The 19,115-nt window shown below is 29.2% G+C and overlaps 1 protein-coding gene across 4 annotated transcripts; it reads left to right on the forward strand.

The window, feature by feature from the left end:
- Positions 1–4,478: 4,478 nt before the first annotated feature.
- LOC108560779 (glutamine--fructose-6-phosphate aminotransferase [isomerizing] 2-like) lies at positions 4,479–18,481 on the forward strand (the record flags this gene model as incomplete). Of its 4 annotated transcripts, XM_017918456.1 has the most annotated exon segments (9): positions 4,479–4,673; positions 15,672–15,779; positions 15,906–15,995; positions 16,303–16,616; positions 16,688–16,829; positions 17,245–17,268; positions 17,566–17,586; positions 18,049–18,203; positions 18,266–18,481. In XM_017918456.1, coding segments are annotated over 9 exon segments (1,077 nt in total), but the record flags the coding sequence as incomplete, so codon positions are not given.
- Between the last annotated feature and the right edge of the window lie 634 nt (positions 18,482–19,115).

The following is a 19,115-nucleotide window of genomic DNA, read 5'->3' on the forward strand; positions in this document are numbered from 1 at the left end:
TGAGCTGTTAAATAGTTTTTTTTTTTTTATAAAAAAAGTATGAACATTAAACAAAATATTCGGATTCATTAATGAATTTGTTTTATAAACAAGAAACAATAATAATATTTAAAATTTTAAAGAATGCCATGAAAACAAATTTTGGTTAACTTGATTTGAGCTGTTAAATAGTTTTTTTTTATATAAAAAAAAGTATGAACATTAAACAAAATATTCGGTTTCTTTAATGAATTTGTTTTATAAACAAGAACAAAATGATAATATTTAAAATTTTAAAGAATGCCATGGAAACAAACTTTTGGTTAACTTGATTTAAGCTGTTAAATAGTTTTTTTTTTATAAAAAAAAGTATGAACATTAAACAAAATATTCGAATTCTTTAATGAATTTGTTTTATAAACAAGAAAAGAATAATAATATTTAAAATTTTAAAGAATGCCATGAAAACACATTTTGGTTAACTTGATTTGAGCTGTTAAATAGTTTTTTTTTTATAAAAAAAAAGTTTGAACATTAAACAAAATATTCGGATTCTTTAATGAATTTGTTTACCATGGAAACAAACTTTGGTTAACTTGATTTGAGGTGTTAAATAGTTTTTTTTTTATAAAAAAAAGTATGAACATTAATCAAAATATTCGGATTCTTTAATGAATTTGTTTTATAAACAAGAAAAAAATAATATTAAAAATTTTAAAGAATGCCATGGAAACAAACTTTGGTTAACTTGATTTGAGGTGTTAATTAGGTTTTTTTTTTGTTTTTTTCAAAGATAAGGATAATTATAAAACGTGTCTTGTTTACCTTTTATCAGCTGCGAATAACAACGTTCACGTAATGGAATGAGAAAAAAAACAATACTGGATTGTAGCGACGACTGGCGCCTGCATTTCAATTAAATCGCAAACGTGCATTTGCGCAAATTATTTGAGAAAAACGCGCGACTAGGCCAATGCCAATGACTGCTGGCTGCATTTGGAGCGACTAGACTGAAAGTAAATAACGAGAAGACCTTCGATGATTTTTAAAATTTCACCTTTTTTAATTTAATGAAATATTTGTTTTTTTATAAACGCAGACATCTATTTGTTTATCAGAGAACGTAGGTGACTTACGGTTAACGTCAGAGCTAAAAAAAAAATTAATGAATTACGTTAAAATTTGTTAAAAATTAGGTAAGAATGTTTAAAATTAGTACGAAAAGGTGAACGTTAGGTCATGCTAGAAAAAAGAAATCGAATCAATTCTGCGTTTGTTTATAATTGTAATGTAAATAGAATTTGTCTGTCGGTGATCACCTGCGCGTAGTGTGAAGATTATTTGTATTAAATTATACAGTAAACATGCATCTTCTATTTATACATTCAGAAATTACAATTCTAACGTTAACTGATAACGAAAATTTAGACTTAAAGTTACAATAGAATTTTTATAGTAAATTTATGTAAGATTATGTGACTCGTTAAGTAATTACCAAAGTCGTCTTATGGAAGACTAACATATGCAACCAAGGTAGCAGTTTCAAAGCAATTGTGTTGCGTTCAAAGCAGTAATTTGTTATATTTTCAAATGTACACTGTTGTCACCATCTACATTAACTTACCTTGTAGTTAAGCAAGTTTTTCAGCGGATACTATTTTGATGGGTGACCAAAATTGCCTTAAAAAAAAAACATTATAAACATTAAACAAAATATTTAGATTCTTTAGTTAATTTGTTTTCATAAACAACAAAAGAATAATAAGTAAAATTTTAAAGAATGCCATGAAAACATATTTTGGTTAACTTGATTTGAGCTGTTAAATAGTTTTTTTTTTATATAAAAAAAAGTATGAANTTTTTTTTTATATAAAAACCGTTTATGTAAGATTTATGTAAGATTATGTGACTCGTTAAGTAATTACCAAAGTCGTCTTATGGAAGACCAACATATGCAACCAAGGTAGCAGTTTCAAAGCAATTGTGTTGCGTTCAAAGCAGTAATTTGTTATATTTTCAAATGTACACTGTAGTCACCATCTACATTAACTTACCTTGTAGTTAAGCAAGTTTTTCAGCGGATACTATTTCGATGGGTGACCAAAATTTCGGTTTACAAATGTCGTGTTAAGATTTAGATTTAAGTTTTGAATTTGGACAGGTCTGTAATGAGGATGTTATATTTGTTGTTTCAGATCGTCGTTCCTGCTTCGGCGGTGCTTCACGTGTGCGACTTCGCTTGCGGGAGTTGCCCACAGAACATGCAATGTCTACCGTTGGAAACTGAAGAGGTGACGTTGGCCTTCAAGATCATTCCTCGCAACAATGCGGACAAGGATGGTTCGTGCCATTTCCAAACGAGTACCAGTAGAATAGAGACCGTGACGAAAGTGAATCACACCAGGTGCTCTTGCCAGAAGCCGTCGAATACGCCCAAGTAGAGAATCCGTCCACTCACAATATTAACTCCCTAAGTGGTTATGACGTATATATTCGTCATGGTCTCTTTGCTTATGACGAATATATTCGCATCATGCAAAAACGTTTCGGTGGGGCCTTAATCGTTAAACCGCCACTGGATCCATCCACCAATTGCAACAAAAGAGACAAAATCAGAGTTTGTGAATAAACCAAGGAAAGTAACGGTTTTGTCGCATTGTTGTTCAGTATTCATTTTTTTTGTTTGTTTGTTTGTTAATAATGTATTGTGCATGTGTATTTTTTTTGTTTATATTTATTTATTTATTACTAAATTACCCGTGATATTATTTTACTTAATTATGACATATTTTTTTAATTATATTTATTCCAAACGCTTGAATTTGCTATAAACTTTAATCGTCCTACGGTAACTATGGACGCTATTAGTTCGATAGTTGTTACTAAGGACGCCATGAGGTTGCTATCCAACTAATTATAATCAAGACGTCATCCTTGTTACTAGGAACGCCACGAGGTTGCTATCAAGCAAATTGTTGTGTTATGTAAAACTTCTGTTGATGTTAAAAAAAAACACACAACAATTTTATACCATTTTTTTTTGATATACCTATAAACAACAATAAATTTTATAGCAGACGTAAATTTCGAACTTTATTCCAATAACCTAAAATAAAAAATAAAATTGAACAGTTATTTTCGTGCATATATTTAATTTTATTAAAACGAAGAAAACTTCTTCTTCTTCGTTGCACCTTGGTTACCTTGAAATGATGGCAAACTTGATTATATATGTATCTTAATTATTTTTTTTTACAATCCTCAAACTTGTTCCTTGCATTCCCCAAAAAAAAAACACCAAAAATTAAAAAGAAATAAAATTCATTTCGGAAATGAACTTTTGCAATAATTATGTAACGTATAGATCGAAAAACAATGTAATTTATTTTTTTTCTAGCTTCGCTTGTTTTCTTTTCGTGCTTCCATTCGAATTTCGCAACTAAAAATTTGAATATTTTTTTGTTCTTTTCACATTTATTAACTAAAGATTTTTATTATTATTATTAAATGAAACCTTCATATGTGATGTATAGAAAGTATAAAGTTTGTTACATAAATTAGAAAAGACAATAAAAAGTTTACGTTTCTAAATTAAATTTAAACAATAATATAAATACTTTTAATTTGTTATTGATTATTAACTAATAAACTATACTTTAAACACATTTATATACTTCTTCAAAGAATGTCAATTGTTTTATAAAGTATGAAATTTAGGAATAATTTGTTTTCTTTTGTTGCTACATGTTTCCACTACGTGATTTTGTAAACTTATAATATTTGCATTTAAATTGGTAAGTTAGTGACCTTTATGTCAAAATATCGCATTACAGAAATGCAACTTTCAAATTCAAAATTACGACTGTCAGGCAACCAAAGTTTCATCGTCCATCTATGGCCAGGAAGCCGAACATCGATGACATCTGTCACCCAAAAATGGACCATCTGATGAATCAAAGTTTAACTGTGTGCCATATGGCGATTGAAAAACTTAGACCGGACATTAAAACCAATTTAAAAAATCGGTCGCCCGCGCCTTCAACCTAAAAAAAAATTATATAACGCTTATGTTAATCATGTATATATTTTTTTTGTATCATTAGAAAATCTATTAAGTTACATAAAGGCCAACAATCTAAAAAAAAAAAAAAACAACAACTCATTACATAAATGCAAGGAGAACTTTTCTCTCCAATCCAAGATTATCGATAATCGAGACGAAAAAAAAATATGTATCTGAAGATTAGATAGTGTACATGTTACATTTTTTTCACCCGAATTACGCTTTGTTCTATAATGTTATGTTTTTTTTTGCGTTTCGTGGATTTCGTATTTTCGGAAGTGAATCGATCGGAGATCGATGGATTCGATTGGATCGGATTGGAGGAATCGTCGGTCTCTTTCTCCTTCCTCACCATCTCCTTCCAACATCCACGAATTTCGGTTGGTCATTGGTCGTTGGGTTGCAGCATCGGAATGGAGGTCGCCACCTATATATAAGTGTTGTCATAAGCTCGTTTCGTTCAGTGTTCGAGAGTTTGTGTTCCACGTAACGTGAATCGCGATCGTGTGTATATATTCCCCTCGATCTTCTTATTCTTCGTACAAATTATTTTTTTTTTGTACATACATTTGTTTACCGAGTTTCTTTTTCCGCAGTTGTTAAGTGAAACGCAGAGGCTTAAACATGTGCGGTAAGTGTGCATATCTGGAAGATACCTACACGTACGCCTAGAAACTAACCTCCGTTCATAACCGGTAGCACAAGACCTGTCAGTTTTGACGTTGACAACCTCCTTCCACCCTCTACAAACATAACAACAACAACAACAAAAAAAACAATAATAACACGAAAACAAGACCTACTGCATCTCTATTAAATCTATGATATGATGCGAAACTATTTTAAACACTTGTCAAATCTGACAAGTCGATAAAATATTGCAAACAAATCACTTTGATTTTTTTAATTAACTAACTAATTAATTTATTATTTCTGCTTCATGAGCAACGCGATTATATTCAAATATTTATAAAATTTTTGAAAGTTTCGTCCGATTTGAAAGTTATGTTTTTGGGTAATTAGGAAAGTGAGAGAAAAATAAATTGTTAATGTGTTTACTTCATTAACTTTTGTTTATACTTTCAACAAAATCTAACAATTTTTTTTTGAATTGTTTTAAATTTACGTATAAACTTATTTAACTTTTTCCATATGATTTTATTTAATTATTTGCATTATTAACAATAGAATTTATATCTAAAATTGGATGTAAAAGCAAACATTTTTGCAATAAAAACATTTCTATTGCAATTAAAATGCGCAATTACATCATTTTTCTATATTTTTTTTTATTGTTTTTGTTCGCGTTCATAACGGAACTGAAACGTTAATGAATCGCATCGATTTGCATTCGCACTTCGTTCGTCGTTTGTTTCAATTTAACAAATGAGGCTACTATGATCTGCGATATTACTGTTACGAATAATCGGCAGGACGAAGTTTGAATATCCGAATGAAAGCTTCAAAATTAAACTTACTGTGAAATGTTTCGTAAATACGAAATTGATGAATTGATTTGTCAATGTGATCAAAAAAATGTTTGTTTAAAAAATAATGTACTAATTTTTATGAATTTAAGCTAATTTGTGACCTAAATTTTATATATCTTTCGGTTTTTGCCAATCAGGTTGTCATGTTCTTATACTTTATCATCAACAAAATTAAGTTGTGTACAATTTAGTTGACTGTAAATTGATAAAAAGAAACAATTTACTAATTTTTATTTGGGCTAATTTCTATCTGAAAATTTCGGTTTTGCAAATACAGAAAATTGATACCGCTGAATTCCATTTGCAGGCGTCGTTTTACGTGAGTAAAACTAACTTTCTACGACGTGAAAGCCGTAGTGAATTGCAGCCGGCGTTTTGTTCTCTTTCTTACATATAAATATATGAGTGTGCGTGAAAAACGAAAAGAAACAAAAAAATTTACGCGCAATAGAAATGGAGACGTGATCAATAATTCCGATTATCAGAGCATATGTTAATTGGAATTTGGGTCACAGAGAAATTATTTTCTTTGTTACAAAATCTCCATAGTTAAGCAACAATTTCTACTTGGATGGAGACAATTATGATTTGATATATTATATCATAATTACAGAATTTCAATTGACATTAGTAATTCGTTTATTTGGGAGAGTTTTCAAATTTCATTATGTAAGACAGGTTTTTTTTGTAATAAATCATTTCGAAACGTCTTTCGATTACAAAACGTTATTTCTTTCCAATTTTTGTACACTCTCCGGCGATTCGGAATTGCGTAACTTTTTCGTATTGAGTTTTTCTTCCTGCGGCCGAAAAGAGACACCACTTTTGATCGGATTTGTGAAATCGCGACCAAAAGTTTTATAAAAATGCGAATTGCGTAACGCAACAAATTTTTTTTAATGAGAATCAAGCAGTTTGGTTTTTTGTTTGTTCAAATATAAATTGACGAACGAAATTAAACAGTTTGCTTTGATATTATTGCTTTGTTTCGTTTCTTTCAAATAAGTGATTGAACATAAATTGACATATAATTGACACAAACGAAAAAATCAAACCAGTTTTGTAAAATTTCCATCATTCAAAATTACAATTAGAAAATAATTAACGTGCAATTACTTTCACAATCATTATTCAAACATAAAACAATCAGTAAAATTTCAAACGAAATTCATTACTAATCAATAGTTGAATTATCAAATGTTTCAAAACAAAACATGAACAGTTTTGAGTAATGATTATTTCTTTGTTTTTATTTTACCATAAAATCTTTTGTTTTTATTTAACGATCGCTTGGATTTTAGAAAAAAAATCACGTCTCTAACTAATCTTAAAAAAACATTTGAATATTTTTAGTCAAGATTTTTTTTGTTTCTTTCCTATTTTCTAGATTACATAATTTTTATGTGTTTCTTTTTTCGTCGTTAGGCAATAATGTCTATATATATATATTTTTTTATGATTTGTTGAATAACTTATTTAACTTTTCGTTTATTGATGGATTGAGATATAACAACTAATGAAAGTTGTCTGATAAAATTTATTCATTTACACATTAATTATTGAAATTTATACGTTTAAACGAAGGTCAATATTTAAATAATTTAATATCAATAATTTTGCACTTTTCTGTAAGAATTATTGCTTTTTAACATAATAGAAAGTAAAAGTATTATAAATAAATTTGTAAGTAAAAATTGGTTAAGTTTTTAGAAAAAATTGATGAAAATTACTAGAAATTTATAAATTTAAATTTGTATTTGTTCTGGTAGAAAATTTGCAAGATTTTGAAGAGGAGTCTTTCGAGACTAAAAGAAGAAAATTAAAAAGTAAAGTCCTTGAGAACGGTTTCGCTTTCATTGTAGTCGCAAGATCAGATATGTATACAACAAAAAAAAAGTATGCAGGTAATGGTAGTTGTTTTTTCTCTTTCACCTTCTTCTGTCCCATTCCGCCTTTACTAAGACCATAAGGTATGTAATAAAACCATAGACAAGGCGACAAAGGTTGGGCACGAGTAGGATTGTGAGTAAAAGTAGTTTTACCTGTTCTTGAACGCGTTGACACCGTGCAGTCACGTGCCGGTGCGACATTATTTCCTGATATTTCACCATACACAGATATTGCCTTCTTGTTTTTCTCTTCCTACCCTTCTCTCACACCCAAATTTCACATCAATCTCTCTCTTTCGAATTCTTGATAATCTTTACTAATTTTTGTTTTTTGATTACATAAATAACTAATTGATTGAATAAATAAGCGAAAAGTGTGGCAAAGAAACCAGGCCAATGATCGCGTCCGATTACGTTGAGTTTCTTAACTAAACGTAATGACGACACGTTTCGCGCATGCAAGTATTATTTCCTTGAAAATCGATCCGGATTAAACACGACGGGATTAGCAGATAGCGTTATTATCGATCAATACAATTAATCCCATTTAATACACCTATTCCAATGTTCTTAAATACATGTGATACTTTTTTTTTTTTTGTTAGCGGAAGATAACGCAAGTTGTATTATGTAAACAAATACGTTACGTTTACGTACGTTATCAACCGTTCACACAAATATTTTGCTAGGTTTCATTGTCATGTGAAATTCCATCATTTTCTTCATCAAATTCAAAGGACAAAATTGGAAAACTTTTTTTTGAGAGAATTTACTTATGGCATTAATATGTGTGTAAATTGATAAATTTTGAGTATTAATTTTGGGTTAAATTCTGTAAAAATTAGAAAAATTCGAAACTTTTTTGAGTTGTAGAATGTATGTAAATTGATATAATTGAGGGTTCATTTCTTGCTTTTTATTACTTTCAATGTTTTAAATTCAAAATTTTGTCTAATTGTCTAAAGATTACAAAAAAAAATTGGAAACTCTTTACTTTCATTCTTACTTTCTCTAGTTAAAATCAATCCATATGGATCAACCGTTCACACAAATATTTTGCTATGTTTCATTGTCATGTGAAATTCCATCATTTGTCACTTTAAGCTTCCTTGATCTAAATGTTATGAAACAGCTGTTAATATTCCTTCATTGTCATTCAATAATTTAGACTTTTCACTCAACGAAATTCTAGTATAAGTTTCAAAAAATGCATTATTATTTACTTCCCCCAATTTATATTGATTCTTTTAGTGATTCAATACAATTTATTTCCACATCAACTTTATTGAAATTTCTTCTTTGATTTAATAATTAACCTGAATTAACATTGGTTTTCTTGCAATATTAAATAAATTTTTACAATAATAACTTTGCTTTAAATAAGAAAATATCCACGTAATTTTGCTTCATTTACAAACGTTTAAAGTATTTCAGTTTTCTTTTATCGTTCTGTTTTTGCATAAACACGTAAACTCTAAAAGCAATTACAAATATGCTCATTGTTTTGAGCGTCATTCTGTAATGGAAATATTTGCAATGAATTTCCGCACTTTTCCAACTTATTTTATATATTATAATTGTATACTAATATCTAATACGTTTAGTTTTTAGTGTTTAGTAGACTTAATCGATTAATTAATAAACAATCAACATAAATTGCAGCTTAATTATGTATACTTAAAACTATTAAGTATTAAGTTATAATGACATGAAGAAATATTACATAGAAAGTCGGACTATGAACGAGAACGAAATTTTTCCTTTCTGTTTATTTAATTAACTAATGAGACAAAAATAATTCAAAATCAAAATTGAGTTTTCTCAGAAAATGATGAAATTATAAGGATTTGTGTAATCATTTAAATCAATCATTAGTAAACATTTTGCGAGAATTTTGCATGCATCATAAACTAAATTCCACGAAACAGTTTACTAATTGGTAGAATCACTATCAATACACAAAAGTAAATACTGATAGTAAAATTATATCGTCGTTTCATGTTTTTTTTTCTAACGAAACTAAACCTTTAAGTTTCAAATTATTGTTGTAGAGAAAATCGTGAGTTTTCGAAAGTTGTAACGAAAAAAAAAGTCTAAATGCCAACTAACACCATTGTATGTGAGTCTTCTTTGAAATGCATTTCTAAAACTGGATTACGAAACGACGATCGAATCATAATAATAGAAGAAGAAAAAAATATAGAATGTTTATTATGTATGAGATTCACGAAGGTTAAAGCTTTCACTCGATTCGAAAAATCGTCAATAAAAAAATCGCCTTCGAATAGTTTAGATGTACGCATTTTTTGAGTTCATTAAAACACTATTAGGGTATGAATGCATTTCGATTGTTTAAAAATATGTTTGAATTCTTGGGACTTTCATTTTTTGTTGTAATTAAAATTCCTGTCTAATTATGTTCAAATTGGAAAACTTTTTTTTTTTTAGAGAATTTGCTTATGGCATTAATATGTGTGTAAATAGAGTATTTATTTTGATTTAAATTCTGCTTTTCGTTATTTACATTTTATTTTAATTAAAAATTTTGTCTAATTATGTAAAAATTACAAAAATTCGAAACTTTTTTTTTGAGTTGTAGAATTTTGTGTAAATTTTGAGGGTTTATTTCTTGCTTTTTATTACTTTCAATGTTTTAAATTCAAATTTTTCGTCTAATTGTCTAAAGATTGGAAACTGGAAACTTTTTTTTATTTTGAGTGAAATTGCTTCTGATTTTTACTTTCATTCTTATTTTCTCTAGTTAAAATCATTGTTTAATTGTGTGTTTTTTTGAAAGAAATTTCTTCGTAACTGTTTGAGTTTTATGATGTGTATGGATTTATATTGTAATTCGTGGCACAGATTGTCCAACGACGGACACGTACGTACGTTTCGAGTTCACGCGAAGAAACGAGTGAATGACCGAGACGAAGACGAAGAAATGATGCGGTTCTCGTGAAAATCGTCGTTTTGAATACGAATTGCGTATATTTGATGTATTTATTACATTTTACAGTTAAATTATTTCCATACACAATTTGAATAAACTGAATTTAACATTTTTGAAATTGTTAAAGTTCTTATTTTGTTTAGCAATTAGCAAATACTTAAGGTTTTCTATTTACTAATTGCTTACCCATAACATAAAACTAATTGTGACTTTCAAAATTGGTGAAAAAGTGAAAAAAAAATGTTAGAAAATTTGTGAATGAATCAGAAAGTTAAATTATAAGTTTAATATTACTCATAAAACTGATGATTGAGTGAATATTTAAAGAAATCTTGATGAAAACAATTGAATCATTTCATGATAAAATCTAAGTTTAGTTATGCAACTTTAAATGCGCACAAACAAATAATTATTAATAATTGACGAAATATTCGATATTAAGTTGAATTAATCATAAATATCTGATATTTCCTGAAATAGACAACTTTTGTTACAAATGAATTACTTACAAGTAAACAGTTGGAAATGATTTATTCTCAATAACAAAAAAAAATAAAACTTATGCAACTGAACAAACAAAGACTAATTTATGAACGTATTCAAATGTCAGCGATTAATTGAAAATGTTAATGTATTCTTTCATTTCCTATTCCACAATTCTACAAAGAAACCTTTCTCTGAACATGTGTGTAGTATATAAATTAATTGATAATATACAATTATTATATAAAAAAAATATAAAGTAATAATAATAAGAAAGCTGTTAATTATATTGCACACCCCATTGACTTTTGCTTTGATCGACGATCGTAATCTGCCATCATCGATAAGCCATCATCAATACAGTTTTTGTTATCAGTCCAGAGTGAGAGAAAACCTTCCTGGAAATCGCGCGAAAATAACGCAGTTATTTTTTCTAGTTTGCTCTCGATTCGATTGCATTCATCGAGGGATTAAGCTGGTAAATAGGAAATGGATGGATTAAGTTTTATCGAAATGCTGCTAATGTTTGGATTACCTATTAATTTGCACAATATTTACACACATTTATTAGATAGAAAAAAAACAACATTATTTTTGTTGCTTTAATCTGTTACAAAATTAATAGTAATTAGCACTAAAGCTACGTTGTATTTAATTATCTATGAATGAATCATGCATTCACTTAGAAATTGCAAAGATCGATTGATTTTTGATCTCATCAATTTGTTTTTTTTTTTGATAATTCATTCAAGAATCACAGTAAAAGTATTCAAATTTTAAGAAATTAATTTAGAAAATCGTTTAAATTTTTGTATTCTGACAATTTCTATTCAGTTTTCTTCTTAAATTTCTTGTTTAATTTTTCTTTGAAGATTAATATTAATCATTTTTTACTGAAAATTTTCGTTTAAAATCTTCAAATATAAGAATTTACAATTAGTGTAATACATTTACTTCACTAAATCGGTTATTTAAAGTGATATTATATTATATTTTCAATTGCACATTGAGTAGTATTAAGAAATATAGAAAATTTCGTTGTTTATTTACATCGAATCAATCAAATTTATTTCTAAGATAAGTTTTCGAATTCACACTAATTGATCGACAAGGACACGTTTTTCCTGCTACTACTGAAAGCACGTCACATCTGTAATCTTGGACAGAAACCTAGAGTCCTTAGTTTTTTGTCGAAACACTCGAGAAACTTTTATCGACAAATATTCTTATGAGACAGAAAAAAAAATCAATCAACTAAGTAAATTATATAAAAAAAAACTACATAATACACATTCCTTCCCTTGGAAATGTAACCGAGCCCAACTCAACTCACTTTCCATTCTGCACGTAGCGAAGTTTTAACCTTGGCATTCCGAAGAGCTTTGGGTTGCGCAATTAAAGCGAAACAAAAAAAATGCGAAAGGAGCAGCCAACGTCGTCTCGAAAGTAGTATACTTTTTCTCGTTTAGTTTTCGCTAAAAAAACTAAATAGAGTCATCCTTGAATTAATGTTGATCGATGAGCGAATTTTTTCTATCTCTCACTCTCTCTTTCTTTCGCGATTCGTGTGTGAAAGACTCATTTAATAAGTAAGCGCCGTTACGTAAGAGGAGTCGGCGTTTCTTCTCTTCGGATCGAAAATGAAAGTCTTTGCAAATATCAAGCGAGCGTTGCGCAATGATCTCCGTTAATGTTGCCCAATCGACGGCGCGGCTTTGCCTCTTTCTATGCATGTGCCGTTCGCACTTTGCATACAACGCTCGATTGTTTTTTTTGTTTTTGTTTAAATTTTGTCCCGTTGCAAAATCCTTGATTCGCTATCGCTAATAATAACGGTATCCAAACAATTGTGATCAAACAATTTCGTTGCTAATTCCAGATAACGTTTAATCCCTCAAAAAAAAAATATTATTATTACGATCTATTAATACATTTTTTGCATTTCAAAATTCTCACTAATCTATAAAACATCTTCTGATTCATTCATTTAATAACCTTAGTACAAAAGTTTTCACTAAATCAATTATCTAAATACACACTGAAATCATGATATCTATGAGTTTTCATTTTGTTTGGCATTCAATTGTTTCCTCAATGATCGCAACTTTTGGACTTTTTCGAACAATTAAATTCTTTATTTAATCTTTTGTTTTACTAATATGTTTTTTTTGTTTCATTTAAACATACGAAACTATTCACTAAATTGCATAACATCTAATATATTAACTTTGAACTTTTCACTAAATCAATTATCTAAATACACACTGAAATCATGAGATCTATGAGTTTTCAACTTGTTTGGCATTCAATTGTTTCCTCAATGATCGCAACTTTTGTTTTTTTTTCTAATAGTTAAATTCTTTATTTAATCTTTGTTTTACTAATATGTTTTTTTGTTTCATTTAAACATACGAAAATATTCACTAAATCAATTATCTAAATACACATTGAAATCATGAGATCTATGAGTTTTCAATTTGTTTGGTATTCAATTGTTTCTTCAATGATGGCAACTTTTGGGGTTTTTTGAATAGTTAAATTCTTTATTTAATCTTTTGTTTTACTAATAAGTTTTTTGTTTCATTTAAACATACGAAACTATTCACAAAATTGCATAACATCTAATATATTAACTTTTAACTTTTCACTAAATCAATTATCTAAATACACACTGAAATCATGAGATCTATGAGTTTTCAATTCGTTTGGCATTCAATTGTTTCTTCAATAATCGCAACTTTTGGGGTTTTTCTAATAGTTAAATTCTTTATTTAATCTTTTGTTTTACTAATATGTTTTTTGTTTTATTTAAACATACGAAAATATTCACTAAATTGCATAACATCTAATATATTAACTTTTCACTAAATCAATTACCTAAATACACACTGAAATCATGAGATCTATGAGTTTTCAATTCGTTTGCCATTCAATTGTTTCTTCAATGATCGCAACTTCTGGGCGTTTTCGAATATGTAAATTGTTTATTTCATCTTTTGTTTTACTAATATGTTTTTTTGTTACATTCAAACATACGAAACTATTCACTAAATTGCATAACATCTAATATATTCAAATAACAACGTGAATCAGAAACTTTTCACTAAATCAATTATCTAAATACACACTGAAATCATGAGATCTATGAGTTTTCAACTTGTTTGGCATTCAATTGTTTCCTCAATGATCGCAACTTTTGTTTTTTTTCTAATAGTTAAATTCTTTATTTAATCTTTTATTTTACTAATATCTTTTTTTGTTTCATTCAAACATACGAAACTAATCACTAAATTGTATAACATCTAATACATTCATTTAACAATGTGAATCAGAAAATTTTTCACTAAATCAATTATCTAAATACACACTGAAATCATGAGATCTATGAATTTGTTTGTCTCTAATTATTCATTCAATTGTTTCCTCAATATTCGCAAATTTTGGATTTTTTTGCAATAATCATTAGATCTATGAGATTTCGTTTTAGTTTATCCCCGATTCCATTCATTAATTATTTACTCAGTAATAGAATCTTTTGAACTTTGCAACTTAAATTATTTAAAATTTTGTAATCAAATTTTAGAAACAAGTATTATTTACTAAATCAATTAAAAACAATAATTAACTAAATACTTATTGATTAATCATTGGATCTATGTATTTCAATTGTTTATCCTCATCGATTGTTTCCGTTAGCAATCCAATGTTCTGAACTTTGTAAATTTTCGAACAGTTACAATTTATCAAGTCTCTAACTAATCAAATTTTGTCCATAAACAAGTATTGTTTTCATTTAATAACGTTTTTTTTTTAATTTGTACATATTCACTAAATCAATTAAAAACAATCATTATTGAAATTAATTAATCGTGAGATCTATGGATTTTCATTTTGTTTATTCCCAATACTTCCTTCAATTGTTTCCTCGCTAATCCAATCTTTTGAATTTCGTAACTTTTTGAATAGTTCATTTTATGTTCTCTAACTAATCAAATTTTGTCCATAAACAAGTATTTTTCTCATTTATTAATGTTTTTTTTTAAATAATATGTACTTATTCACTAAATCAATTAAAAACAATCATTAAATAAATACTTATTGAATTGAATTAATCGTGAGATCTATGGATTTTCATTTTGTTTATTCCCAATACTTCCTTCAATTGTTTCCTCAAATAATCCAATCTTTTGAATTTTGTAACTTTTTGAATAGTTCATTTTTTTTATATTCTCTAACTAATCAAATTTTGTCCATAAACAAGTATTTTTTTTCTCATTTATTAATGTTATTATGAATACGAAAATATTCACTAAATCAATTGTAAACAATCAATGAAATTAATCATAAGATCTACGATTTTTTTCTTTTGTTTATCCTCAATATTTTCAATACAATTATTATATAAGTAATTTTGAAGTAAGCAACTTTTCTACAATTTAAAATTAACATTCTTTGTCTTTCGTATTATAAATATTTGATTTTTTTTTTTAAATTTATGAAATAATTACAATTCAAAGTAATTTTTAACAAATAGAAATCAAGTAACCTATTTCATCTGTCATTTAAGATTGCTTTTGTTGCCATGGTAATATCTAAACATAAATGTCAGTTTAATTGTGACTGAAACATAAAGTGTTTATTAATATGTATCTTTATAAAAGAAATACGAGCGCAGTCGAAGATTAAGACTAAAGTATGTATATTTTTCGACCTTGATTCCTTGCCCATATCCAAGATTGTGCTCATTACGTTTTTTTTTGTGTTTGTTAAAAGCGGAGACAAATATATTAATAAATAATGTTGTTGTTTTTTTGCAGGAATTTTCGGTTACATTAACTATCTGACTCCCAAGAGCAGGAAAGAGATCCTCGAGCTTCTGGTCAACGGACTGAAGCGGTTGGAATACCGTGGATATGACTCCGCAGGTAAAAAATAAAATCAATGCATCATCATGATTATGTTCATCATATCTCCTCGCAGTCGTATAAATTTCTCATTTTTCATTATTATTCTTTGTGCGAAAGTTAAAGCAATAAAATTATCCTTCTCAGGTGTCGCCATCGATGGCCCAGACAACAAAGACGTGGCCTTGATCAAGAACACCGGCAAAGTTCAAATGCTGCAGACGAAAATCGAGAACCGTAAGTGGAATTTTCTTTTCTCGACAAAACAACTTCAACAATCAACAATTCGAATTTGAAAATTTCTCAGTAATCTTATATGAAATGATCAAATGATTTAGTATAACATTGGAACTAGGTATACAAATTTTCTAATTTTTACAAGAGTTTTGTAATGTAACTTTTTCGTTGAGGAAGATGAGGAAACGAAAGCTGTTTCTATCTCGATGGAATGAACTACCTTTTGTCATTAGGATCTTTGTGATTGCAATCTTTATATCTATGTATAATTGGATATGTTTGTGAAGATGTTGTTTCTGGATTGTAGAGAGCGCAGATCTGCAGATGGAGGAGAAGATCGAGACCCATTGCGGGATCGCTCATACCCGTTGGGCGACCCACGGTGTGCCCAACGAGGTCAACTCGCATCCTCACCGCTCCGACGACAATCACTCCTTCGTGATCGTCCACAACGGCATCGTGACCAACTACAGGGAAGTCAAGGTCTTCCTCCAGAAGAAGGGATACTACTTCGAGAGCGACACCGACACCGAGGTCATCGCCAAGCTGATCCTGATGTTCTACAAGGAACATCCGACCTACTCGTTCAGGGAACTGGTCGAGCAAGTCGTCCAGCAATTGGTACGAAAACCATACACACACACACAATCACGATGCAAGAATTATAGCTTGTTTTTTCTGTTTGTTTGTAGGAAGGAGCTTTCGCCCTGTGCTTCAAATCGAAGCATTTCCCAGGCGAATGCGTCGCCACCCGCAGAGGATCTCCTCTCCTCGTCGGAATCAAGACCAAAACTCGTCTCGCCACCGACTACGTGCCCATCCTCTACGGAAAAGGTAAATACAAATCGAAGACGAAACGTAAAGCTCATGCGAACGCCATCCAAAACACACACACGTACATCTTTGTCTGCAGTTTTTTTTAATTTTTTAAACAATCTTTTCCGATTTTCCGGAAAGAGAAACCACCTCTTTAGTGTTACTAAAACATGAACGTTCTTCTATATGTGTTTTCTTACTAACCAAGAGTCTCTCATCCCCATCTCTCATCACTCACATCCAACGAAGAATCGAAACTAACAAAAGGAAAGCACTGGACGTGTTTTAATTTTTTTTTTGTTTTGTGTTTTTTTTTTAGTTTTTTTTTTCTAATTATTTATTTTATTTTTTTTATTTTTGTATTTTAATCTTCTGTACCTCCCGTGTTCCTTCCCATCTCTTTGCATGGATGTATTATCCTCTATCTCAACAGATGACACCCCTAGAAAGTCTGCAGGTATATACATTAAAAATAACTCTTTATTATATGTTTCTTGCTCTTTTTTTCTTTTTAATTATTTATTTAACTCTTTTCTATAAACGAGTCAGTTATTAATTAATTTGTTCGCTTTTTGTGTTCCGTCACTACACCAACACATATGATCAATTACAAATGTTACTTTTATTTGAGCTTTATTTTAATATTTTTTTTGCTAATTTTTGATTTATTTTGTTTGTTATTGTTTTGTATTAATTTAGTGTTTTTGTTCTGTTTTGTCTCTATCTCCCGCTGTTGTCGTGCCAAAAATCCCAGAATCAGACAACGCTCATTCAGGTATACCGAAACGAATCAGATTCATCATGATCTATGTTTCTTCACGTTTTATTTATTTATTTATTACTATTATGGTTATTCTGGTTCAGGGGCTTAAAACCGCTTTGTTTCGTTCATCCAACAACAAAAATAACGAATAATTCCCTAAACGCAATCTTTCCTTCGAAAAAAAAATCAAATAAACTCTTTTCTCTTTACTTGGTAAGTACGAATTTAAGGATTTTCGTTTATCGCTTTTTACAGGTGGAGGTTCGCAAAGCAGTTCTGTTAATTAATCATCGATTTATTCATTAATTTGTCCTAATTAAGTGAAACGAATAACGCATTCTGCTAATGGTGGTTTTTTTTTTGGTGATGCTTGGATCTGCAGGTTCTCTCTTGATCGCTCCTTTTTTTTTTTATTCTTTCAACGAGTGTATACTTCGATGTGCTTAGTTTGTTTTTCTTTTTTGCTCTGTCTAGAACATAGGCCGCACTGCCACGAGAAGATTCCGGTGCTTCCTCGCTCCGAGTCCACCTCTGAATTCCAGCCGTTGGAGGACAAGGAGGTCGAGTACTTCTTCGCTTCAGATGCTTCAGCCGTCATCGAACATACCAACAGGGTCATCTACTTTGAGGTACGAAATTATTACAATTTCCTTTTCCACATAATATCTAATACTAATTATCGTTTCTGCAGGACGATGATGTGGCTGCAGTTAAGGACGGAGCGCTCAGCATTCACAGGCTGCGTCGTTCTTTGGACGATCCTCACTCCAGGGAAATCACCACGCTGAAAATGGAACTGCAGCAGATCATGAAGGGCAACTACAGCCATTTCATGCAGAAGGAAATCTTCGAACAGCCCGATTCCGTCGTCAACACCATGAGGGGTCGCGTCAACTTTGATAATATGGTAATTCTATTCAATCCTTATAATCTCTTAAAAACTAAGAATTTACATAATTTGATCAAGAAATACAGATTTATTCAACAACTTCATTTCATATTGAGACTAGGCTTTGATTGGTTGCAATGAAGCTTTATGTGACTAAAATTTACATCATGTTTTCTTATCATTGAGATCAAATTATTTAACTTTTACGTACGGACAATAATCGTAGTGGACATTCCAACATTGTGTGCAATTACATCATTTATTATTCAACAGAATTATTGTCTCTTGAATTTAACTTGAACTTACTTTCTAATTTAAAACTATAATTTCTTGGATTTTCAATTCATATTTTTCATTAGTCAAAATCGTATTGTTTATTCGAAAATTCACTATATTTCCTGAGTTGTGTGTCATATTTATTGAGAAAACAAATCTAATCGGTTTCATTTCGTTTCGTTCAAATTCCATTGGTTTTTTTTTGATGATCAATACAAATTAATTGTATTTGTTTGATTCGATAATTTAATTAATGAAATTTTGTTTATAAATAGATTGTGTATCGAAAGTATATCTCATTTTTTAATTTTACAAAATAATATCTAAATTGTAATGAAAATTTATCAAAATTAGATAACTTTATTTGGAAATATAG

The sequence above is a fragment of the Nicrophorus vespilloides genome, unplaced genomic scaffold (genome assembly GCF_001412225.1).
Source record: "Nicrophorus vespilloides isolate i.1.1-1 unplaced genomic scaffold, Nicve_v1.0, whole genome shotgun sequence".
NCBI lineage: Eukaryota > Metazoa > Arthropoda > Insecta > Coleoptera > Silphidae > Nicrophorus > Nicrophorus vespilloides.